The sequence below is a fragment of the Podarcis raffonei genome, chromosome 3, assembly GCF_027172205.1.
Source record: "Podarcis raffonei isolate rPodRaf1 chromosome 3, rPodRaf1.pri, whole genome shotgun sequence".
NCBI lineage: Eukaryota > Metazoa > Chordata > Lepidosauria > Squamata > Lacertidae > Podarcis > Podarcis raffonei.
This window is the reverse complement of record NC_070604.1, coordinates 65,835,519-65,860,618: the sequence shown is the minus strand read 5'-3', so window position 1 is coordinate 65,860,618 and position 25,100 is coordinate 65,835,519. Positions and strand designations below refer to the sequence as shown.

Sequence of the window (25,100 nt, the reverse complement as noted above, 5' to 3'; positions counted from 1 at the left end):
ATGGTGATCAACCCTAGAGGGTCCTGTGAGCTCCTCATATTGCAAAACAAAGTGAAAGGGTTCAAACAAAATATTGTTTCTCTCTCTTGTTTAAACTAAAAACAAAGACAGGCACAAACCAAGATTGTGCAGCGAATTATGGCACACTTGCCATGGGATCCCAACAAAAAACTACAACTTCCTGTAGTAAGCAAGTCCTGCCATGGTTGTAACAGTTAGAAGCATATTGCCATCAATCACCAGACTGAATTTTGCAAACAAGTAGATGTGCACATTTGTTTTAAACTGTGAGGAGTGAATTGTAAATGTGCGAGTTTACTTTTCTAAACAGTGAAACAAAAACTGCTGAAAAATGAGAGGGTTTCTGATTCAACAGAATGCAATAAAGAAGAGAACTCAAAACGAGAAGAAAGACAAAATTTTGGAGAAAATAAAGGAAGGTGAGAAGAAATTGAGAGCAAAACCAAAGTCGCAAGAGATCTTGAGAGAAATAAAGTTATATCAAGTTCAATATATGAAAATGATGAATCAGGAAATAGAATGGAAGATTAGACAGATGAGACAAAAGACATTTGAATCGGCAAACAAGTGTGGGAAATTGTTGGCTTGGCAACTGAAAAAAAGACAAAAATTAAATACCATTACAAATTTGGAAGTGGAAGGAAAGAATATACAGAATCCAGTGGAAATTAGAAAATGTTTTCAGAGGTATTTTAAACAACTATATACACAAGAAAAGCATAATGAAATGGACATTGATAAATTTTTGAAATTAAATGGACTACAAAAAATTTCCCAAGAAAATAAATTAATGCTGGATTACAAAATAACAGAGCAGGAGGTAGAAGGGGCCATTCAGAATATGCAACTGGGTAAATCTCCAGGACCGGATGGACTGACTTCTAGATATTACAGAACTTTGAAAGAATGGTTAATAAAACCTTTAAAGGAAGTCTGCAATGAAATACTGGAAGGGAAAAGGGCATCAGAGTCGTGGAAGGAAGCGTACATCACACTTATACCAAAATCAGAGACTGAAAAGATGCAGCTTAAGAACTACCGCCCCATATCGTTGCTCAATGTGGATTACAAAATTTTTGCAGATATTTTGGCTAAAAGATTAAAAAAAGTACTAGTGGAAGAGATACATAAAGACCAAGCAGGTTTTCTCCCGGGCAGACACTTGTCTGATAATACGAGAAATATAATTAACATTTTAGAAAAATTACAAGTGAATATTAATACCAAGGCAGTTTTGATATTTGTGGACACTGAGAAAGCTTTTGACAATATTTCCTGGAGTTTTATGAAGAAGAACCTACAGGGGATGGGGGTTGGTCAAGGTTTTGGAAATGGTATAAGTGCAATATATTCTGAACAAAAGGCCAAACAAATTGTTAATAACGTGGTGACGGAGGAATTTAAGATAGAGAAAGGGACACGACAAGGTTGCCCAATTTCCCCATTGCTTTTTATATCGGTCCTGGAGGTCCTCTTAAATATGATTAGAAGGGACCAATTGGTTAAGGGTATACAAGTCGGAGCCAAACAGTACAAATTGAAAGCATTTGCAGATGACTTAGTATTGACATTACAGGAGCCGGAATCTAGTACTAAAAGAGTATTGGAACTGATTCAAGAATTTGGTCAGGTCGCAGGATTTAAGCTGAATAAGTTAAAAACCAAGGTTTTAGAGAAAAATCTAACAGTGATTGAGAGAGAGAGGTTTCAGAAGGAGACAGGTTTAAATTGGTTAAGAAAGTGAAATACCTGGGGGTTAATATGACAGCTAAGAATGTGAATTTATTTAAAGATAACTATGAAAAATGTTGGACGGAAGTGAAAAAAGATTTAGAAATATGGTCAAATTTGAAGCTTTCATTGCTAGGCCGTATCGCTGCGATAAAGATGAATGTATTGCCAAGAATGTTGTTTTTGTTTCAAACACTGCAAATTCTGGATAAAATGGATTGTTTGAAGAAGTGGCAGAGAGATATTTCTAGATTGTCTGGCAGGGCAAGAAGCCCAGAATAAAATTTAAAATATTAACGGATGCAAAAGAAAGAGGTGGATTTGCCCTGCCAGACCTTAAATTTTACTATGAATCAGCCGCATTTTGCTGGCTGAGAGAATGGCTGCTTCTTGAAAACACAGACATTTTGGATCTAGAAGGTTTCAATAATGTATTTGGGTGGCACGCATATTTGTGGTATGATAAGGTCAAAGCACATAAAGCATTTAAAAACCATATTGTCAGGAAAGCATTGTTTAATGTCTGGATAAGATATAAGGACCTACTTGAAAATAAAACCCCAAGGTGGTTGTCACCAATGGAAGCGAAGGCTCAGAAAAAGCTCAACATGGAGGCCAAATGGCCGAAATATTGGGAAATTTTGGAACAAGAGGGAGATAAATTGAAATTGCAGAGCTTTGAAAAACTAAAAAACAAAGTGCGAGATTGGCTTCATTATTATCAAATAATGGAGGCATACAATTTGGATAAGAAAATTGGCTTCCAGGTGGAAAAATCAAAATTGGAAACAGAACTGTTAGATCCCAAAACTAAGACTTTGTCAAAGATGTATAACTTGCTGTTGAAATGGAATACTCAGGATGAAACGGTGAAATCTGCTATGATTAAATGGGCACAAAATGTTGGACATAACATTATGATGGCTGACTGGGAACAGTTATGGACCACAGGTATGAAGTTCACGGCATGTAATGCCTTAAGAGAGAATATTATGAAAATGATATACAGGTGGTACATGACACCAGTTAAGCTTGCAAAAAATCTATCATTTGCCCGATAATAAATGTTGGAAATGTAAAGAAACTGAAGGTACATTCTTTCACCTTTGGTGGACGTGCCCAGGCATTAAGGCTTTCTGGGAGATGATCTATAATGAAATAAAAAAGGTATTTAAATATACCTTTCTGAAGAAACCAGAGGCCTTTCTCCTGGGCATGGTTGGCCAATTGGTGCCAAAGAAGGATAGAACTTTCTTTATGTATGCTACAACAGCAGCAAGAATACTTATTGCAAAGTATTGGAAGACACAAGATCTACCCACCCTGGAAGAATGGCAGATGAAGGTGATGGACTATATGGAACTGGCGGAAATGACTGGCAGAATCCGAGACCAGGGAGAAGAGTCGGTGGAAGAAGATTGGAAGAAATTTAAAGACTATCTACAGAAATACTGCAAAATTAATGAATGTTAGAATGATGTTGGAATGAAGTTAAGTGGTTTTAGCAGCAATGTTATAAAGGAGTATGTAAAAATGGATTGTTAACAGGGGAGAATCTAAAGTTATAATATATTAAGATAAAGGATTAAGATAAAAACAAAGAGGGAAAGGAATTGCTGATATAACTAATTGAACCGGAATACAAAAAAGGGAGGTGTGAGGAGGTCAGGGAAACAAGTAAATGAAAGACAAGATATGGAAAGATGGATTTGTTTTTAATTGTTTTTATTTTTCTGTTTTTGGATTTTCTCTCTTTTTCTTCTTTTTTCTATTTTTGTAACCTTTTCTGAAACTTTAATAAATACCATTTTTTAAAAAAATGCAGAGTTAATTACAAAGTCGCATGTAAGTTTATACTTCAGTTGTGGACACACAACTTTAAAAGTACTGAAATACATCATACCTGTGGTCTGCCAGCAAGATTTGCTGTAAATAAGAAAACAAAACGATTAGCTGCAATAAATGAAATGTCAAGGATTAAGATGAAACTTTCACAAAAAATAGCCAGCTAAATAGCAATATAATAATAATAATAATAATAATAAATTTTATTTATATCCCGCCCTCCCCAGCCGAAGCCGGGCTCAGGGCGGCTAACAACAATCAAATAATCAAACAATCAAATAAACCAACATTCTAAAAATATTTCATTATAAAAATTAATTAAAATCAAGTTAATGGCAACCATTAAACAAAGCTCTGTGCAGGTTGCCAGAGGAGGGAGTCAGGCTGCGCCTGACCAAAGGCCTGGTGGAACAACTCTGTCTTGCAGGCCCTGCGGAAAGATGTCAGGTCCCGCAGGGCCCTAGTCTCTTGTGACAGAGCGTTCCACCAGATTGGAGCCGCAGCCGAGAAGGCCCTGGCTCTAGTTGAGGCCAGCCTAACCTCTCTGAGGCCTGGGACCTTCAGGATGTTTTTATTTGCAGACCGTAGGTTTCTTTGTGGGGCATACCAGGAGAGGCGGTCCCGTAGGTACGAGGGTCCTAGGCCGTATAGGGCTTTAAAGGTTAAAACCAGCACCTTAAACCTGATCCTGTACTCCACCGGGAGCCAGTGCAGCTGATATAGCACCGGATGAATGTGGTCTCGCAGCGAAGACCCCATAAGGAGTCTCGCCGCGGCATTCTGCACCCGCTGGAGTTTCTGGGTCAGTCTCAAGGGCAGCCCCACGTAGAGCGAGTTACAATAATCCAGTCTGGAGGTGACCGTCGCATGGATCACAGTGGCTAGGTCAGGGCGAGAGAGATAAGGGGCCAACTGCTTAGCTTGGCGGAGATGAAAAAATGCCGCCTTTGTTATAGCTGTAATCTGCGCCTCCATAGAGAGGGAGGTATCGAAGATATATATTCTCCCCGCCCCTTTGATTCTGAGCATAACTACTATTTTATCATAACTTGTTTCTATTAAATCTGCTGGCACATACCTTTCTGGTTTTGCATAGTCCTGTTACTTTAAATTCAAACTGTTTTAAGTTATGGGTGATCTCCAGTATTAGCACTATTCTGAGTTGTGCAGTCCAGCCACTTCTGCTAAGAACAGCCTAGCCCTAGCATACTTGGCACCAAAAAGGAGCCTCCGGTTTCTTAGGCAGTTCAGCCACACCACCTGCTCCCCTTTCTTTGTTTGGGGTTGTGATAGAGGGAGATGCTGCATATACAGAGTGGTTTTTCTTTTCTTTTCGGGGTGTCATGCGTGTAGCCTCTGTGAAAAAAGATGGGGAAGTGCTATATGTATGAATGGTGTTTTGTGTCCTGTTGTATGATACTATACATACATACTGTGAGTAAGGGGTGTGGTGTGTGGGTGTGGGTGGTCCATTGTAAAAAAGAGATTTGCAGTTCAGGAAGGTGTGTTTATGCTTATTCTGTATGTAGAAAGTTATCCATTTTACAGAAGAGAAAAACTCTGCCTTTATGTTCCCCGTCTGCAAAATGGACAGCTCATTTTTGTATACCAGCTTTCTGGGCAATAATCTGTTTGGGAACGTGACTTGCTTGAATTATTTGACCTGTGTGTGGTTTATTTTCTGCCTTCTCGTTGTGGCACAGTTAGGGTGGATTGTGCTGTGATCTAGGGGGACCTAACAGCATGCAAAGAAGTAATACACAGATATTAGTCATGTGAGGGGTATGAGTGGAAAGTTTGAATTTGCCCAGGATAACAAAATATCTTGAGCAGGCCCTGGAAAAAATTATTAGTTTTTGAAGGTTTTTTGCACTTTATAATTCATACAAGAGAAAATAGTCAAATGCATACCATCTGCTGAACATAATGGGCCTTTGCCTCAGTGCTATGGACCAGTTAACATCATACAGCACAACACACTTCCAGCCCATTATATTTTTGATTGTAAGATTCAACTACATAAGGTCTTCCCTGAGGGACTCTGCTTCCATTAAGATTTTTTTTGTGTGTTTTTTGGAAGCCACAGTTATCACAAGCTTTCTCCAAGGAACTGCAAGTCATTAATTTGAGAAACAGAAATTATATATTAAAAATAGCTGTCTGTTGTTAACTCTAATGTTTATCAGAAGGGAGGATCTGTCCTTAAGTCACCCTGCAAGAGTTTCTCATGGCACGTGGCACACATGCTGCAGTAGGAGAAACAGTATGCTGTTAAGCCAATTAGCAATACAATCAAGGTTTTTCTTTTTCGGCAGTATTTCAGAACGGAATTACAATGCAGGGGGTTTAACAACCTCTCTCCACCAGCTGCCCGTGTAGCTGCTCAGTGGAGCCTCTGTCAATATTCCCTGCCTATCCTCATTCAAACAGTTACCCCTTGCTTGAGTAATCCACAGACCGAAGTCCTAATGGGCTCACACTTTTGTGCCTGACCCAGTAGACTGTGGGGATATGTGCATTACAAACATTTACACAGTACATGGTTCCCACAAGAATCCTGGTTTGATTAGGGTACTTAGAAATAGAGATTCTGAGCCCCAGAGAACCAGTTCCCAGAGTCCCCCTGTAGCAAGAAGAACTCTTTAACCGTTTTAGACCAGCCTAGCTATATATTTTTACTTTGCTGTTGGATAACATCTATATGTATTTATGACTATTTACAACCCTAGGTTATTTTTTTAATTTTGAAAAAGAGAGTAGCAAACAATAAGAAACCAGCAAGTGTTGTCTGCAACTACTGAGCATGCATAGTCTTGATTTTTTGGGTTGTGTGTGTCAGGGATGGGGTGCCCCTTTAGGGTTTTTGCTGTACTTCTGCAAACTATGGGGTTCCTCTAAGCATCCAATACGTCTCTTATTAGAAACTGCTTCTGCCCACCCTATCTAGAGTCAATCTAGGCTGGGGAAAGACAGATGCATTGGGCAACTGGACATTTTTGGAAATTGCCTCAAGGGCTGGTGGTGACATGTCTGTAATATGAGACAGAAATAGCTGCCAACACCACCTATCATTCTTACCTTCCCAGTGCCCTAAATGAGGGACAGAAACCCATGCAGAGGGAGGCTAAGGCATCATCTGTGGGGAAATAGTTGGTATGGGTGCAGATGTCAGATAGCTCAGTCAGTAGAGCATAAGACTCTCAGGATCATGGGTTTGAGCCCCACATTGGGTAAAAGATTCCTGCATTTCAGGGGATTGTACCAGGTGACATTTATGGTCCTTTCCAACTCTACAACTTTATGAAGACATATATGGTCTGTTCTCTCACACAAATTCTGAGACTACGAAGTCCAAATTCTCTGCCATCTGTGTCCGGGTGTTCCTTGTTGTCTATATCAAAACACACTTTTGTTTTCAATCTATCTATCTTGGGAACATTTCTTGAGAATCTGGATAAAGGGCAAGCATGTGAGCCTTTCCTAACTAGTTTGCTCTAAAGACCATCACAAAGAAAGCACAATAACATTGCATGAATTTGACCCTTACCACAGTGGATAAAAGAGTTGTTTAATTGTTCACAATCAGCACATCCGCCTAATGACGTCAAATGGCGTGCTTGTTTAGAAATAGATTCTCAAGTTCTGAATTAAGCTTAGAGGTCTGGGCAATTATCTTGAACTAACCCCAGACTCTAGAGATCAGTTCAAACTAGCTGGATTTTAATTTGCTTTCTATTTATGTGTGAAGTGTATCTTCCCAGACATAGTTTTTCAAAAAGGAGGAAACTGTGCATGAGAGATAAAGGGAATATTTAATAGAGTTCAGTGGTGTCTGGACAACACAATATAATTTGATTTTATCTGAGTATTTTGCATGGGATTATGCACCATATAAGCCTTAGTTTTCATAGAACTCCACTGCGTTTACTTTTATGGTCATTTCAAAGGAAGCAATACAAAGTCGTTACTAAACTACAGAGCTGAATTTAGCTTCCAGTCCTAACAGGCAATCAAGATTGAAAATGATCATAACAAAAGTTAGCCACAATAATCTCTCTAGTAAGGGAAAAGTTGCACTATACTCTGTGAAGGACCAGAATAAATACAAGCAAAACTGCATGGGTATTATCTCAGATTTTCCAGTGAAAGGAGGCCTATAAATAAAGAGCATTATTATCTGTCTTTGTAGAGAGAGAATGAAAAATTAATAGGAAATGTAATCTCTCATTCCTAATAAGATATTTCTATGCTTCCATTTCTATGAAGTCTGGGACTGGTATATATAGCCCCATGGTCTCACAGCTTATATTGTCCCATGTGCATGATGGAACTACTCCATTGCTACTTGTCCATGTGGTTAAGTGTGTGTGGTGCTAAGAGTCAGGCATAGCACCACTGTCACCCATCAGAAATATAGTCCAAATTAGAGTCACTCCCCAGCTTTGGGTTCATATGTTAATTAAAGCTCTGCATGGCTGCAGCAGCATGGCAAGGATATCTGCCTCCTCTTCTGTTGGAGAGAAATTGTGGAAACTGGCATCATAATTTATGTCATTTCTGCAATGGAGGGAGAAGCGTGCCATTCCTCCACCACATGGGGGCTCGACATAATGTATGAATCAGGGCAATGGATTATTCTGAATGCACTTAGCTACACAGGCAGCAATGACTGATCCAAGTGGATACTGCATATTTATCAAGACACCTTGTTTTCTTACAGCATCCTGCTATGGACATACTTTGTACCGGAGGACAGTCCTGGCCCAGTTCATCATCTCCCAGATGCCTTGGACACTCGTCTCCTAGGTTAGTATTCCCCTCATCATGGGCTCATAGTTTCTGACAAGGTTTTTTATTGTCAATTACTACTTTTATTTTATTTTCATTTATTATTACATTTATATATCACCCTTCAAGGTGGTGTTATGTGGTTCTTGGCCTCCTCATTTCATCCTCACAACAACCCTGTGAAGTAGGTCAGACTGAGAGATAGTGACTGGCCCAGTGTCACTCAGCAAGCTTCATGGGGATTTGAACTGTCGTCTCCCAGGTCGTAGTCTGACACTCTAACCACTACTGGCTCTGTTCTGACTTGTTGACATCTGGTTTTTGTCAGCAGAAGGATATTGCAGTGCTGCCTGTTGCATTGTGTCACCCCATTTTATCACTTCTTATTGGCTGTTCAAACAGCTACTTTGCTAGAAAGGTAATGAAAGTAAGGATTCTTTTGGAAGCAACAGGGTTTGAAGTTTAAACAGCGAAACGGGTCACCATGTAATTATTTCTGAAGCATACTGCTAACTGTTCAAGTCTATGCTCACTTTAGATCCTGTTCAATCCATTTGCTGAGCAGCTCTATAGAGTGTTACAAAGGCTTTGAATCTCCGTAAATGACTGCATCATTGCTCAGCTTCAACCTCCCTTTCCTTGGCTCAATATACTTAACACTTACTGCGGCAAGCTGGAAATGTGCTGTTGATTTGTTCCATGACTTCTGTTAGGTCTGTGCTAGTGTCATGAGGTGGGACTAACAAGTCGTCTACACCTAATGAAAACAAAAGGTGCAATCAGTTTAGTAATAGAGAAGCAGCATTTAAGAGCCCGAAAGCCATTTCCACCCATCCTTCCCACCTTAATGTATTTAGAGAAAGAAGAAGAAATCCCCTGTTTGAAATCTCTCTCATTTGATATGCAAGAATTGCTCATTGATAATGGCCAGGCAAGAGAGGCATAGATACCAAATTATACATTTATAGCTGAACTCATTTCTGCATTATAAAGCTTAGCCACTGTGCATGAGATAAACCAGGTTGAATTGCGCAGAAGCAACTAGATGTAAAAAATTGCTATTAAGGTTTATATTATTAAGCACTAAAAAGGGTGCTCGATGGCAGTATATTCCAAAGTCATTTAGGCAGCCTCAGTGCCCAAAAGGTCACTAAGTATTGCTATGTGGAAGGTAGGAGAGGGCCTCTCTGTCAGGAGTGCATGCAGGAGCCAGGCCCTGTGACTGGTAGGGCCTCCCAGGACTGGGGCCTTCCTGAGTTTGGCCTGAAAGGGCAAGGCGCGGCCGCACAGGTGAGGCTTGACAGAAGACTTGTAGCACCTGGTGGAATATAAGACCAGCATTTCCCTCCTGCCCTTTGCCACAGCAACATGCCACCCACCTAGCTGTGCTTCGGCTTCCTGACTCCTGGTTTCCTGATTCATGGACTCTTGGCTTCCTGACCCCTGGACTGCTGATCCTGAACTGCTGATTCCTGCTTCCCGACCTCTACCCCGGTCCAGACGTACCAAGCCGGAACTCCGACTGCCTGTAACCTGGACCGTGACACTCTCCCAGTGCAGACTTCCCATGGTTGGGGGAGAGGAGTAGAGGTCAGGATATCTGAGGATGTGTATTTTCCTCATGCCAATAAGGGATATTGCTGGCAGCAGAGAGTGCTAGGATCTAGTTCATTAATACTGTTCCAAAACCTGTTCTCCTTTTTATCTAATATTTGCTTCCCCTGCCAAACAGGTTTCCATTTTGGGAAAATTTTTGTGGCTTTTGAGCTAGCCTTATTTTTGCAAGGTGGGTGGCTAAGGGTGGTGATGGGTTTTCTTCCAAGTAAGCATTTATCCAGCACTCTGGATAATTTCCCTGGCAGCGAACACTTCTTGTTCTGAAAAAGCCCCATGGGAAATTACCTCATGTTGTCTTCACCTGTGCTTTAAGTGAAACATGGGAAGCTGGGGAGGCTGCAGGCGATTTGTAGAATGAGAAGAAAGGACATTCACAACCACCCATTTAGCTGCCTCAGAAACAAGGTAACTGCATCAAAAACCCTGCTACCCAATTTGTGAGAATTTCAACAACATTTCCTTTCATCTTGATAATTTTCAAATTTTATTGTTCCCATTAATTGATGGTGAATGGCCAGGAAAAAACCACAGGTGAAAGTTTTGGTAGAAGGCTACAGATAACTGGGCCTAGGAACTTGCCTTTCTGAAGAGAATGGTACCTGCACCTTATTCTTCTGTGTCTAGCACAAGCCCCCATAATGGCTTCTGGGCTGAAGAGGAGAACACTCTCTCCCTCAATTTGCCCTCTGCAGTGGCTCAGAGTTGCAAGTTAATTTCCCTTGATCCCAAAACCAGGATAGAGAGGCACTGGCGGAGGAAGAAGGGAGTGGGGGGAGCACACCTTCCCAGGCAGCGCGATTCCGGTGATGTTCCATCACAGCTGCCCCCTGCAGGCGGCATGCCTCGCCACCAGAACGTGTGCCCCACCCCTTTGGGCAGCGCACCCAGCCCCCAGGACGCACACCAGCCATGCCCTCGCTTGCTGTCCACCCCTGGTGCCGGAGCATGAAGCTCCGCCACTGTGGAGAGAGGAACCAGAATTAAACTATATCACCTCAAAGGTACCATATACTTTTTAAATACCAATATTGTGTATAGAATAGAAAGATCAAAGAAAGAATGAAAGACCTAAATGTATTTTGTAGTGATTCCCACTACAACAGAACCAAACTTTTCCAGTAATAATGTACAACATTGTTTTACTTTGACAAACATCTGGACTGAGTTTTATTATTAAGCGATTTGGCTGTTGCTGAAAATTGAGCAACAATGTATTGGCCATGTTTGCATGTAATAAGCTGTTAACAGTTGTGTGCTGGTGCATGCAGCCTGATCACTCCTTTCATTCTCTTTCTGTGTAAGTGATTAAACAACATCAGAAAGGGGACAGGCTTTGTGCTTTGTTCCTCCCAACAAGCCATTTCTAAATAACAACAAACTTTGGTTGAAGGCCTGATGGTACAGAGGGAGGAGTGATCAGGCCCCTTGTACCAGTATGTGCACAGTACGGTTTATTAAGCCAAGGTTCTTGGCTTATTGTTACATACAAATGTGGCCACTTTATTGCTGGTTTTAGATCATTTCACCTACTTGTTTTATGAGGTACATTTTATTGTTTTGTATTAAACTTTGTTAAGCTGTCCTGAGGGGCTCTATGCAGCCATGTGGCAGGCTAACACTGATAAATGAATAATTAAATTTCCATACACTGGTTCATTTAAAGTGTTATGAATCTTTCAGCTAAAAGTTCTGCTGCCTTGATACAAGCAGGAAAGATGATGAAAGACTACATATATTAATTACGTCCTTCAGAACAAATCCAATACCTGCTCTAGAGAAGTGCCAAATTTCCATAATAAGCAGTTTTTTTTAATATTTATTAATAGGGAATTTATATTCCAATTTTCCAGTTCTAGAAGGAAGTAGTCAAGGCAGCTAAGGAAGTCTGTGTGCATGCTCTCTCGGTTAATGCTTTAGTTCTGGATAAATATGTACTTAAAATTATTATAGTGGACAGAGTTGAAATTGTATAAGCAAAGAGCTAGAAAAACACACACACTTCAACCCTCACGTCATGCATTTTGCAAGGTGTCAGCTCTTTGATTTAATACTATAAAGTATCTGGAAACCAAATCATGACAAATCATGACAAATAGATCTCTGCAGTGACCAGGCGACTTACCTGTCTGATTAAACTGTGAAGTGGCTTCCTCATCAGGTGAATAGCTGAGGCCCGAATGCTGAGGTGAAGTGCAGGAAGAGCCTCCATTAACTCTGGAATCTGTTTCAGGCTAAATTAGATTTTAAAATAATTTGAGTCCAGAAGTCCACTTCAGAATAGCAAAGCATACTTTATATCATATGATATAATCGATTGGTAAGGTTTTGATATCCAGGTTGGAGATGATGCTGATACAAATTTAATAAGATTAAATGAATAAAAGCATGGGTTACAGAGTTTGGTAAGGAATCTGTGCAACTAAAGTATTGCTTTGATTTGCTTTAGAATCGCCACACAGATTACTTAAATAAGTCTTTGGTGTATCTGGAAGAAACTAAAGAAGCCTGAATAAATGGGCTGAATTATTTCATTATTTCCTCTTCTTTTTAATTAACATGTCTTTTGTCAAGGTGCCACATGCCAGCTCTGCTTCACCTCCGAGTGTGACATTGTAATCAATCTTACGGACAAAAATGACAGCATTTCACAAGGAGCACCAATCCTTGGGGCTTACTAAAATAAAAATAGCCAGCACACCTCCCAATGGCAACCTGCAAGTTCCAGTGTAAAGACGTGCAACATTTTCTTCCTAACGACATGCTCCAGTGTTCCACGCTACTACGCTGTATTCACCGGGCTCAATAAGTTTTCCTTCCCACAAGCTTTGAGATAATGCATCCACCTTGACAGGTTATTACTCTAATCAACACGATTCAGTCAACATATCACTATAATAAAGCCGACTTTAAAGAAGAGTGAGCGGCTGGTGGGCAAATGATATATCGGAAGAACAAACAAACAAACAGCTCACGCCACAAGGTAACAAACTAGCTGTCAACGCATAGCCCATTTTCAAACTAATAACAACATTACATAATCATATTTCTGTCTTTTAAGAAGAAATCTCTGAAGCTGTCGAATTAAGAGAAATATAATTGAGCTAGATTTTAAATTCATTCTCTCTCTCTCTCTACACACACACAAACACTGAAAATTTCCAGAACTTCTCAAACAAGCTAAGAAAAAGCGGAATGAAAGCTTGGTTGAGTGTATAAGCTAAATAATTTGAATAATCTGTTGTGAAAACCATCAAAACAAGTGGCACTATTTTTAAGAATGATTTTAGAAGGTTTGTAATTTCTAGGTGCCTCTATAACTATGCAACACTGGCTTTTAAGTACAGTCATTTCAGCATTAAAAACCTTAAAATATTCCCTTCAAATGTGTCTTTCCATTTTCCTGGCTGTGGCTATGGGAATAGCATTTGGAAACATTTGTAGCTAGGCATTTGTGAACAACATGGCTTTAATTTCAGCATATGTCTTATAAAAACTTGAAAAGAGGGGCATCTTGAAGCTGTAGACAGACACTTAGCCTTGTATGACACAGCATGCCTGAAATTTACATTGGAATGAAATGAATTCAGAAGGAATCTAGTTTGGAAGGACACAGTGTCCCTAAATAACCTTTGTTGCCAAGGCAGAGCAAATCTGACTACTGTACCTGCTCAAGCAACTGCCGTAGTCGGTGAAGTTGAGATTCCAGCTGCTTGTTGTGATCTTCCAAAATCTGCATTCTGGCCTCCAGTCGGCCTTTGTGTTGCCTTAAAAGTTTGGCCTCTGCAATGAGCTCAGCGTCTTCAGATGTGTGCTGTGGTGAAACAGCCGAGTCTGGCGGTGAGCTAGGTGCACTAATTCCTCTCCGAAGATGCTGTTCCTTTAGTTGCTCATATTCGATTTGCAGCATCCTAAACCCAGTTTTAAAAGAATAATAACCAGCAGATTTCATGGCAGCCTAGACACAGAACAAATGCACTGGAAACATCTTCCATTAAAAGAACATGTCTGCCATCATTATTCTACAGTTATGGAACTTATGTAGCAGCTGCCAAGTTACAATAGACTGCTTAGGCATGGCACATTGGAAACACATCAATAGACTAATGGGTGTCACTAGATACACTGAATGTTTTTTTTGGCCAGATGTGGAAGTACAGTTTAAAGCAGGCTTTCTCAACCTGGTTTCCAAAACATCTGGAAGGCACCAGGTTGGGGAAGGCTAAGTCTTCACTGTCAAACCTACCTCCGCTCTTGATTTCTCGCCACCTGATTAGTCTACACCAGATGCCACACTGCAAATGCATTAGCTGCTTTCACTGCAAAGCACTCTTTTTGTATGGATGATGAAGAAAATTCTATCTGGGTTGATGCCATACAAGTCACCTCTTGATGCTTAAACCAAGTGGTGAACATGTGTGGTGTGACTCAACATCCAGTTTTTGGGGAAGCCAGGGACTGAACCCTTTGGCATGCAAAACATGCACTCTACCACTGAGTTATGAACTGCATTCTTAAGAGGAACAGTATGGCTTTGGCTCACTTCAAATCAAGTTTAAAGAAGAAAATAGAATGATTAAATAACTGCCTTGAATTTAAACGAGGAGAGGGGAGGCCCAAGCTAACCAGTGGAGGGTTCCAGGCATCAGGACTGGGTTGAACAATGATTTATATTGGAGAGTTGATTTATGGGGTGAATAAGGAAAGAGAGTAGAAGAAGAGAGGGGATAGTAGTGGCAAATAAAGGAAAAAGGCAATTCCCACCATTAAATTATTGGAGGATGATTTGGTTCCTCTGTTCCTCCTGTTTCATGGGCAGATGGTGCATGTGTTCTACTTGTAATTTTTTTTTTAAGTAATCTCTAGTGCTAGTGCCCTTTTCACAACCAAGCCTGAAATATATGAGCACATATATCAAGATATGTTAATAATGCACAAGGGAAGATCACAGCACCTTTGTTCCTCCTCAAGGTCAGCAATGATGCGCTCAAGCTCTCCTCGTTCTTCCTTCTCCACCGATTTCAAGATCTGTGCTGGGCTCTGGGGCTGACTCACTGGTGACTCCCCTCCCAGAGTCTGGCAGTACTGCTGGATAAGGGCATGCTCGTCTTCCCTAGGGAAAAAGAAACCTTGCATAAATATATTTTACATGACTAAGGCATAAATAAGAATTGCTATAAATTCTTTACAGAAAGCATCAAGAGTGAAGCCATGGTGCATTTACAAATTCAATATCTTATGGGATAGCTGCAAATCTTGTAAGACCGCTTGTAAGATGCAAAACTGCAGTGATGGATTGGTTTAAAGGAAGACAAACTCTGATTTCAGTATCTGTCTTATTAAATGCTGCTTGAAACCATTATAAAGATTGTCTTCTGCTTTCTAAGGCTATGTTCTTATGCACAGTTAGGTTTAGTTCACACCTGTATACCCAACAAAGCAGGGAGGGTTAAAGTGATGTAGAGGTTCACATACAGCTGGAACTCAGTTCCGGCACCTCTCAGGTGGGCACCATTGCCATTACAAGAGAACAAGGAAGGTGTTCGTGGTTAGTTTAGGCGCCTCTTTCTTGAGAAAAATAGCACTGTTCACATACACACACATTGTCACATCTAGGAGGTCATGAGGGATAGGTGGGGACCTCACAGATTTGAATAATCCACCCCTTTTTCAGCAGACAGATACAAGTATATTCTCAGGGTGAAATGGCACAAATGAACTCAAAGCCTACTTCCTAGTCCCATTGCGGGACAAGGAGATTACCATGCCAGAGCAAAGTGTGAACTGGCCCTTACACGTACACCAAACTCATATTTTAGCAGGACACGTACATACAGGATGACAACAAAAAGCTATATGTATGCATGACCTCATTGCACTGTATACATATCAGAGTTTCCAAAAGGTTGGGGTTGCATTATTATTTAGCAAGAATCTGGAGTTGTTCTGACCCTGAAAAGGAATGTATTTATTTGCAAGAGAAACAGAAGCAGATGCATCTTTTGAAAACCAGCAACAGCTCTCCCAACATTTTGTGCTTTGGACATCTGTTTTCCCAGCTAAATGTGTTGCACTCTGCATAACAACTTTCATTATAACTCTTGAAAAGTTAGATAATGAGCAAAAACAGGAAAAATATGTTCCCTGTATAAAAGCGGAGAGAGCAGACATTTTTAGATTGCACTTTCAAAAAAAAAAAAAACAGGCTGATGAAGAGAAGAGGAACAAGAATTCCAGGTAAGATAAGACTATCACAGGTAAGATAATATTTTAAATCAGACATGCCAAAAATAGTTGGAAGGGCCTAAAGGTTATCAAGTGCAACACCCTGGCTCCACACAGACCAAGATAATGTGCACATGAGATGCTTTCTCCACACAGCTCAAACCACAAAGTCTAGATGACAGTATGCATTTTCATAAAGCTTCCTAAGGATCAGATGGCTTCAGATGACTTAAGTAAGTGAGTAACAGATTGCTAGTCATAGAGATTAGGATGAGAGATTAGGATGAAATTTGGAAGCTACCAACCCCCCATTACTTAAAAATACATTGTAAAGAAATTAAGCAAATTCTGTGACAGTTGGAGAGGTAACCTTGAAATAAAATGGGTGATGGAGTTCCAGACCATTTCTGGCATACCGCAACCACCTCTCGCAAACCTGAAGTCATTCTTCTGTCAGGTATGAGGATGGTATAGGAGTAGCTTCAAAGGAAAACATGAGAGATTAAAGTGTGGTTCCTTTGCTGGAGCAAGGCACCCTCTCTCTACCCAGCACCTGATGGGCGGCAGGACTGTGCCTTGCTTCAGTATCACAAAGTGCTTTGTATTGAAACTACACATGTTCAATATGTGCATGACTCTGTATACACACATCAAGTGTCATAAAGATGTCACTAAAAGGGCGTAATAGGAACAGGGCAGGGTGTTTGCAGGCTTTTTCAATGGGTTTCAATTATATGTGATTTCACCAAGGCATGCGGTGCCTTGGAACGTATCCCCGCGTAAACGAGGGGCTGCCTGTGCTGCTAAAATGGAGGAAGAAACTTAGGAGGAAGGGATGCAATACAAGCCCCTTTGTGATCCTGGAGCCAGCCTCTCTGAAGGCATGCTGAGTGCACACCTTCAAAGAGGCCCATCATCATTGGGACATCAGGCCTCACCCACCTGTGGGTCATTGAGTCAAAAATATTGTCCCTCACCAAGCCACTTTCTTATGTGGAGGTTGGGGAAACTTCCCCACAATGGGCCTGGTGGAAGCCAGCAGGTGTGGGGTATAACAAACTTATTTTAATATTTTTTGTATGTAGATGCCTTAATGGAAGCCCCAGGATATATTATTCCATTATGTTTTGCAGACAAATTCTACATTGCTGTTAACTAAAAGGTGGTGCATGGAAAATATCGTATATCACAATGCATTTTTGAGGGGGGTTTTGTGTGAAAAAAGCTCATTTTCAATGGAAAATAAATGTACATAGCTACATTACATTAAAAGGTTATTCTGCGAGAACTAATTTATTGTGCGATTTTATTAAAATGTGAGCTATATCCATTATTCATTTCCTTTTAATTCAGAGGTTTCCATGTTAGTTCAAAACATGCAGCTTTGCTGTTATCTTCCTTTAGTTAGCTTACACAAATCTAACTGCAATACTGCGATTGTCCTCGGCTGAAATTTCACTGCTGTGGAAGCTTCAATGTAATTTTCGGCTTTTACAGCACTCTAAAGTTATGCAGAATAAGAATTATCCCTCTTGAAATATGTAATGCTCAGCTGCCAGGTGAATCAGAAGTGAAGGAAAATAATTTTGAACAAAATTGAAGAATCTGATTACAGTCATCATGTTTGCTAAAAATAAATATATTCTAAATCTCTTTAAATTATAGAGTACAACTATTGCTTTTGAGCAGTCATGATCAAAAACATGAGGAGCTGGAGGCACCTCAATGCTATCACAATATGCTAATAGGAAATTCAGGGGAATACATAGGATCGGGCCTTAATGGTTATTTTAATTTGTTTGTTTTTAAGCCGATATCAGAAATCATTACCTTCATTACAACATAGCAGAGTTCAAATTTCAATTTCAGATATAAAGTGGCTGTTAAAACATACTCCCCCCCTTACTTCTGTTTTATTATTATTTAAAAAACCAAGATTGTTTTTCAAGTCGGGACCTGAGCACACATGCAGAAATATATTCCATGACTTCAGAGTCACTGCAAATCTCTAAAGTACAAAGTGTTCAAATATGAACTTAGGTCAAGCCCTTAATTATTCTGACACCAGCCTCAGTGACAGGGAAAGGATTGAGATAAGTAAGCTATGCCACTACACACCACATTAAGTCCCATAGTCCAGAGTGCGTCTACCCCCCACGTTCTGCTGTTTCAATCTCAGATGTTTTGCAGAGGACAAAGAGTGGGCGTATTGATTTGTCTATTATAAGCAGCATGCTCTGCAACTGATAACACTGTACTTCACCGAAGTAACACCTGACAAAGAAGCACCATCTATTTATGGAAGAGATATAGCCTTGTTACAGATGCCACCCCCCCCCCCAAAAAATCTGCTTTTCTAACTGACTGGATTGAAAGGCGGAGTATTGTGCCAGCCTGAACAGCTCACCTGCCCACAGTTTAAGACAGATCTATCAGCTGCACAGTGACCCCAGTTGAATTCTTCCATGCTGACAACCCATGCTAGAAGAAACGACAAGAAGCCTGCAGAAAACCCTCTGACACCGAGTCATAATGATACTGGAAATCCAGCTCCAGAGAAGAAAGGGAGACAGCAACTATAGATCAAAATTAGTGTGGCTCACACAAATAGTTATTACTTGCCCAAAAACTTTAAGTTCACTTAAGGCAACCAGCACAGTCCTCCATTGTGGAGGAAGGTCATCAGAAACTAGAGTGTTTTGCTTAATACTGAGACCACAGAGAGGGGTGATGTAAAATGCAATGGAAGCTATTTTTCACTGCCACTTCTTAAAAGATGCATCTGTAAATGAGTAATCTCATTTGCAAGTGCCAATGAAAATCTATATTACGCCACCATGTGCCCTCTTCTACACACACACACACACACACACATATACACACACCCCACCCTTCCTGGTTCAGAAAACTGGGCTCAGGGTGGCTAACAACAAATTTAAAACACTTAATTGTAATATAACATAAAAGCAGCATAAAATACAGTATAAAAGCATGAGTAACAATAAAATTTAAAGTTCAAAAATCAATTTGGGGGAAATCCATCCAATAAACATTAGATAGTCACCAATAACCCCTTCATGGATCACTGCCTTGCTGTGGCGAAGGGGCTTGAATAACTCAGAGAAGCTATGAGCTATGCCGTGCAGGGCCACCCAAGCTGGCTGAATTAGTCCTACTTGGGCCAGCGAGAAGGCCAGGGGAGAATTAGCTGTGGGGTCTCAGAGTGGGTAATCTTCATAAAACGGGAGGGGGAGGGAAGAGAAGGGAAATAAAAGATCAGGCTGAATTCAAATTAAAGGCCAGGCAGAATAGCTCTGTCTTACAGGCCCGACAGAAGGAGGGGCCCTAGTCTCATGGGACAGAGCATTCCACCAGGTCGGAGCCATCACTAAAAAGGCTCTGTCTCTGGTGGAGGATAGTTTGACTTCCTTAGGGTCTGGGACCTCTAAACTGGTTATTCATGGACCTTAAGGTCCTCTGCGGGGCATACCAGGAGAGGTGGGCCTGTAAATACGAGGGCCCTAAGCCACAAAGGGCTTTAAAGGTCAAAACGAGCACCTTGAACCTGACCCTGTACTCCACCGGGAGCCAGTGCAACTGGTAAAGCACTGGGTGAATATGCTCCCATGGCAGGGACCCCGTGAGGAGCCTCACTGCAGCATTCTGCACCCGCTGGAGTTTCTGGGACAGTTTCAAGGGCAGCCCCGCGTAGAGCGAATTACAGTAGTCAAGCCTGGAGGTGACCGTCGCAAGGATCACTATGGCCAGATTGGGGCAGGAAAGGTAAGGGACCAACTGCTTAATGCGTCGAAGATGAAAAAATGTCGCCTTGGCTGTTGCTGTAACCTGCACCTCCATGGAAAGGGAGGCGTCAAGGATTACACCCAAACTCTTAACAGAAGGCACTGGCACTAACTGGGCCCCCCGCAAGAGAAGGGAGCTGGTCCCTCAGCCCCATGCCATCCCGACCCAGCCAGAGGACCTCTGTCTTCGAAGGATTTAATTTTAATCGGCTCCCACGAAACCATCCAGCCACAGCTTCCAAGCATCTGGTCAGTGTGTCCAGGGCCGAGTCACTGTGGCCATCCATCAGCAGATAGAGCTGAGTGTCATCAGCATATTGGTGACAACCCAGCCCAAAGCTCTGGACAATCTGACTAGTAATGTACAAGCAGACCACAATGACATACTGGAATCTTTATCCTAGAGTGAAATACAGCAAACATTGTGCCATAGCTAACAAAGTAGCTCATTGGTAGAACTTCTCCAAACAGCTTCTTCCTTTCGTCTCCCCATGCACCCCATAAGTATGCAGACTGGAAGAAAATATAAAACAAAAATGGGTTTTGCTCAAAAATTAGCTATGAGAACTGTTGGTAAAAACCTTTCTTCTAAACTACAGTATGCTTTTGTGAGGAAATACATACTGCCTCACACACAAAAATAAACCTCTCCTCTATACTAAATTATTCTCTTTGGCTTATTGAACACTGCAAGTTTATGCTACCAGCTTGGTAGTATCAGTTTATACTATTATACTATTATGGCAGTGTGACATTAACGCAGATCACGGAGAAGTTCTAATTGTTACTTGCTGGAAGCTAAATTCCACTGTAATTGCTGAAGAATTTATAAGCAAAGGAGTTGACCTTTTTTAGCAATTATACTTGTTTAATTTACTTACACACTTCCTGTGGTGGAGCTACCATCTGTGAACAGAGAACCATTGGTCCGTTCCATCTGGGCCAGTCTAAAAGAGAACAAGAACTCAGGCAAAAAACCCCAAATAAAACCACACTTCATTCTGCTTTGAGACTACTTTAGGTATGTCAGTTATTGTGTCAGACAATCAATGGAACTGAATGTGAGGATGACACACCAATTCTTAATTGATTCCACTGAATGTTTTCATGCTTAAAATCTATACCCCATCATGTCATCCTTTCTGTATAAACTGCTATTAGATCACTACTTCAATTTTTGTTGCTTCTTCATCAAGAGTCATCTTCTTTCATCACTTCTATCTTTTCTATCAAAACGTTTGTGCCTTTCAGTGGATGGAGGAGGAGATAGCTTAATCGCAAGCCAGGTTCGGTTGACCTTCTAAGTGAAATCTACAAACAATTTGTCTTACTCATATCATTTAGGCCAGGCTGTAGGAGGATGCTTTTGAAATCAATGACAAAGCCATTGTACTATGTGTATTTCACTGAATCAAGGCAACATGAAAATAAGCCCTATTGGAGGGTGTTAAATATATTTGTGAAAAACATATAGAATTATATTGAAAATGGACAAATTGAAGCAAAGACTGGAGCACTACCACCTGCATGGAACCTATTGGAAAACTTGCAACATATGGAGACCCTGTTCTGTTTGCTTCCTGCATCACAGATGCAGATGCTGGTGATGAAGAACAGGGCCTTCTCATTTGTGGCACCAAAGATATGGAACTCAACCTTAACAAATCTTGCCTTCTTTATTAGTTTTAAGAAGTCAAGTGAAAACAGTTTTCTTTCATGCGGTACTTGGGATCAATTGAGTAATGAATCTGTGATTCATAATATTTCTGTTGGAGTTCTCAGTTTTTCTTATTTTAAATGTTTTAATCTGTTTTACTATTGTTTTTTTGTGTGCCACTTCATGGAACCATTCAAGTAAAAGAAGTGCTTAAAAAATTCTATAGCCAGTCTACAATATTGGCCATCCTATAGCAGCTCTCTCCAGGGGGCCCAATAGCATCCTATAGCAGCTCTCCAGATGTGCCAATTTAATTAAATATTAAACTTTATCACCTTACTTTAACTTTCAGTGATTTCCTATACAATTTTATGTATAGGTTTGTACAACAGACTTTTAAAAGCATATTCTATTTTGTCCACATCATGTTCTGCAATGTAAATAAAACGTACTTTTCCCTGTGCTTACCTATTGGCATACTGCTCTATCCTGGAGTGTGTGTCGTCATGAAATAGTTGGGGAGACTGGGAGGGACTGTCAAACCAAAGAGTAAAGGAAAATAAATGAAGACCAAATTGTAAAAAAAAAAAAAAAAAGTTTAGGCAAACATAATGTTGTTCATACGAGTATTCATTAGCTGGGGAGTTCATGCAAATATATTACTAACTGCACAACATTCATTTACTTGGTTACAATCTGAATTTCTCCAGTGCCTATCCAACAGGAATGAATGAGAGATGCAGAAGAGCATGGTTGTGCACAGGAAGAAGCCTCATTAATTTTCATAGAACACGCATAAGGAATTCTTAGTGGATTTAACCCAGCACCTCTTCAGGTGCGAGTATAGCAATTACTCACTCATATTGCTCTGGCCACATACTGATGAGTGTAATAGGACTGCAAGAAAAAAAACACACACAGACAGAGAAAGGGAAGAAAAACAGAGGACAGCAAAAGTTAATGCAATTCAAGCAGGTAAAAAGCATGATCTGTTTATCCATTGGCCCTCCCAAATACTTTGGTTTAGCTATGACTGAGACATTAAAAAGTGAACCACAACAGAGACTTTAGCACAACCTGCTCAAGACATTCAGACAAGCCTACCCAGATGTGCAGAATGCTTTCCCGTGTTTTAATCCGCTTTTAGCGTATTGTTGATTTTGATTTGTATTTGAATGTTTAAAATACTTGTCGATAATTGTTTTTACTGATGTTACTGTTTTATTCTTTTGTAAACTGTGTTGAGCGTGTTATTGGTTTGTACAGCAAATAGCCCCAAACCAACTTAACTTCACTATCCCATGGCCAGAAGTGGAACTCACTTAAAACCTCAGGTCCTGATGTTTCTGACATGAATGAGGCAAAATGTGGAGGAAAAAATCACAATATGGAATTATGAAAAACATTGATGATGATGAGAGGCAGGACTATGATGTTGAAAGCGCTTCGGAATTCAGACCGTGGGAAGCCAAAACAAAAATTATTACAATTGGGAAGACAATTGGACTTTTTTATTATAGTTTTTTTTAATTGGATTTGATTTGATATGTTAATTAGATGTTCTTATTGGAAAATTAATAAACACTTTTTTAAAAAAACAAACAAACCTCATGTCCTTAACCACTAGGAATTTGTTTAAATCTTCCTAAAACCAACAGAACCAACTGCTTTCATTGGGAAAAATTCACTCCGATTATGCTGCACAGTTGTATTTGAGTCCAGCATTTAGGTGTACTATCCAGTTTAAAAACTTCGGCATGGTTATTGTTGAACAAAAGGGGAAGCAGAAGGCAAGGGTATTCCAGAAGCGTGAATACTACATAGTAGTAATGCTGACTGTACTTTCATCTTATTAATGATGCAGTTGAGGTGCCTACATACCTAGAAAAATACAGTTTAAGATGAAAAAATCCTTAAGAATGAAAATATTTGTTGAGGACATCTTAGGTAGTAGCTGCATTTTCTCCTCCTTTTCTCATGTTTGGAAAAGCATCTTCTCCTTCATGGAGAGCACGTGTTGTGGTGGGGGCCGCTAGGACACTCCAAAGTTGGGAGCGGGCTAATTGTTTGTTGGCCACTGATGCGATTGGGGCTTCCCTTGTTGTTGGGAAGAAGTTAATGTTGCCATTTGTTGATTGACAGCCAGAAATGCTAAAACTCCTTGCACGAGGCTAGGGCTTCCTCTTTTCGCCTGTGCATCGGATTGCCCGTCTCCCCCTCCCTAGAATTAGGGTTGTTCGCTTTGACCTTGCTATGCCTGTCATGGGGTTGTCTGCTTTGGAGCGGGGGCCCGGTAGGAATTTTGTCCATCTGGATGATTGGCTGGGGCCATTTGGTTTTTGCCTACTGCGTAGCAAATCGTCACAACTTGTAAGGTTGCAGTTAGGCATTGGTTTATGGTTTGGTTGGTTGCGGGGCATGGATTGGCTGTGCCTGCCCCTCTAATGCTGCTGCTGCAAGGGATTCCGTTAAAGGAATCGGGGGCTAACTATTGCTTGTCCACTCTGTCAAGGGGCCTCGGGCTATAGCAATGAGCTCCTGGTTGCATTTGGGGAGGGCTGAGGGCAGGTTCCCTGCTCCGTTGCTACCCCCAAGTGTATTCCCCTTTTCTGACTTTCGCATCGTGCGGAATGTCAGTCTGTCACCCATGGTGGGGGCAGATAGTCGCAACCAATGCCTAAGCAACCACTCATTTTTTTGTATTTTAATAAAGTTGTGGCCAAAATTATGCCAAAAACCTTAAACAAAAAATTCTGTGTGATGTGCGAGTTATTGGGGTGGCCCTGGGGACCTCGACACGCAACATGCCTTCCCTCTTTTTCAATGAATGCACTTTTGTTGTTGTTAAGGAACAGATTTTCTGGGCACAATCCAGCACAATTTAAGCACTTTTAATATTAATCATTCAGATCAACAGAACTGAAAAGTGCTTAGCTTTAGCTGCACTGGGTCATTTCATCAAAACATTTCATATTGCTTCCTTAATCAGTCATTGTAGCTGCATCTAAGTTTTAATGCACAATTCTTGCCTTAATCCATAATTCACTCTAATGTTCTTGGAATTACTGTGGCTTTTAACAAAAAAATATGTATTAACGGGAGAAAATTGTATATAAAAACCCATTGGTCTGTCTGTGTATTCAAAACTTACGTCTCCAAATTGTCACCTTCTAGAACAGTTTGCACTGGTAGGTAGCCAAGCCGTGGGTGTTTAGCAAAATATTTCTTTGACCGGAACTTGTTCTTTAGCACTTTGGTGAAATCTCGTACATCTTCTCCTGATGTTGTCTAGAAAAAAGAAAAATACAGAGAGTGCAAATTAAATATTTTCGATTCCACTGTCAATGACTAATACTGCCAACTGAAATAGTAGGAAAGTGTAAATGGCAATGATTTTAAGAGTTGGGGCATTAAAG

At 40.6% G+C, this 25,100-nt stretch overlaps 1 protein-coding gene and 1 long non-coding RNA gene across 9 annotated transcripts in view; one reads left to right on the top strand and one right to left on the bottom strand.

The window, feature by feature from the left end:
• Positions 1 to 25,100, bottom strand: part of UTRN (utrophin) — a 316,563-nt gene that overhangs the window by 2,664 nt on the left and 288,799 nt on the right. For 5 of the 8 annotated variants that reach the window (XM_053382087.1, XM_053382088.1, XM_053382093.1 and 2 more), the window contains 9 exons: positions 24,836 to 24,972; positions 22,543 to 22,581; positions 22,153 to 22,218; positions 20,909 to 20,974; positions 14,954 to 15,112; positions 13,667 to 13,910; positions 12,125 to 12,233; positions 9,050 to 9,142; positions 3,656 to 3,705 (listed from right to left, as the gene is read on the bottom strand). In XM_053382087.1, coding sequence (XP_053238062.1) covers positions 3,656 to 3,705; positions 9,050 to 9,142; positions 12,125 to 12,233; positions 13,667 to 13,910; positions 14,954 to 15,112; positions 20,909 to 20,974; positions 22,153 to 22,218; positions 22,543 to 22,581; positions 24,836 to 24,972 — 963 coding nt within the window. The remainder of the gene's footprint in view (positions 1 to 3,655; positions 3,706 to 9,049; positions 9,143 to 12,124; positions 12,234 to 13,666; positions 13,911 to 14,953; positions 15,113 to 20,908; positions 20,975 to 22,152; positions 22,219 to 22,542; positions 22,582 to 24,835; positions 24,973 to 25,100) is intronic. The other 3 variants (XM_053382090.1, XM_053382091.1, XM_053382092.1) reach the window with 2 other exon arrangements.
• Positions 1 to 25,100, top strand: part of LOC128410619 (uncharacterized) — a 65,794-nt gene that overhangs the window by 29,060 nt on the left and 11,634 nt on the right. The window contains exon 2 of the long non-coding RNA XR_008329554.1: positions 8,318 to 8,403. This is a non-coding gene — a long non-coding RNA (uncharacterized LOC128410619). The remainder of the gene's footprint in view (positions 1 to 8,317; positions 8,404 to 25,100) is intronic.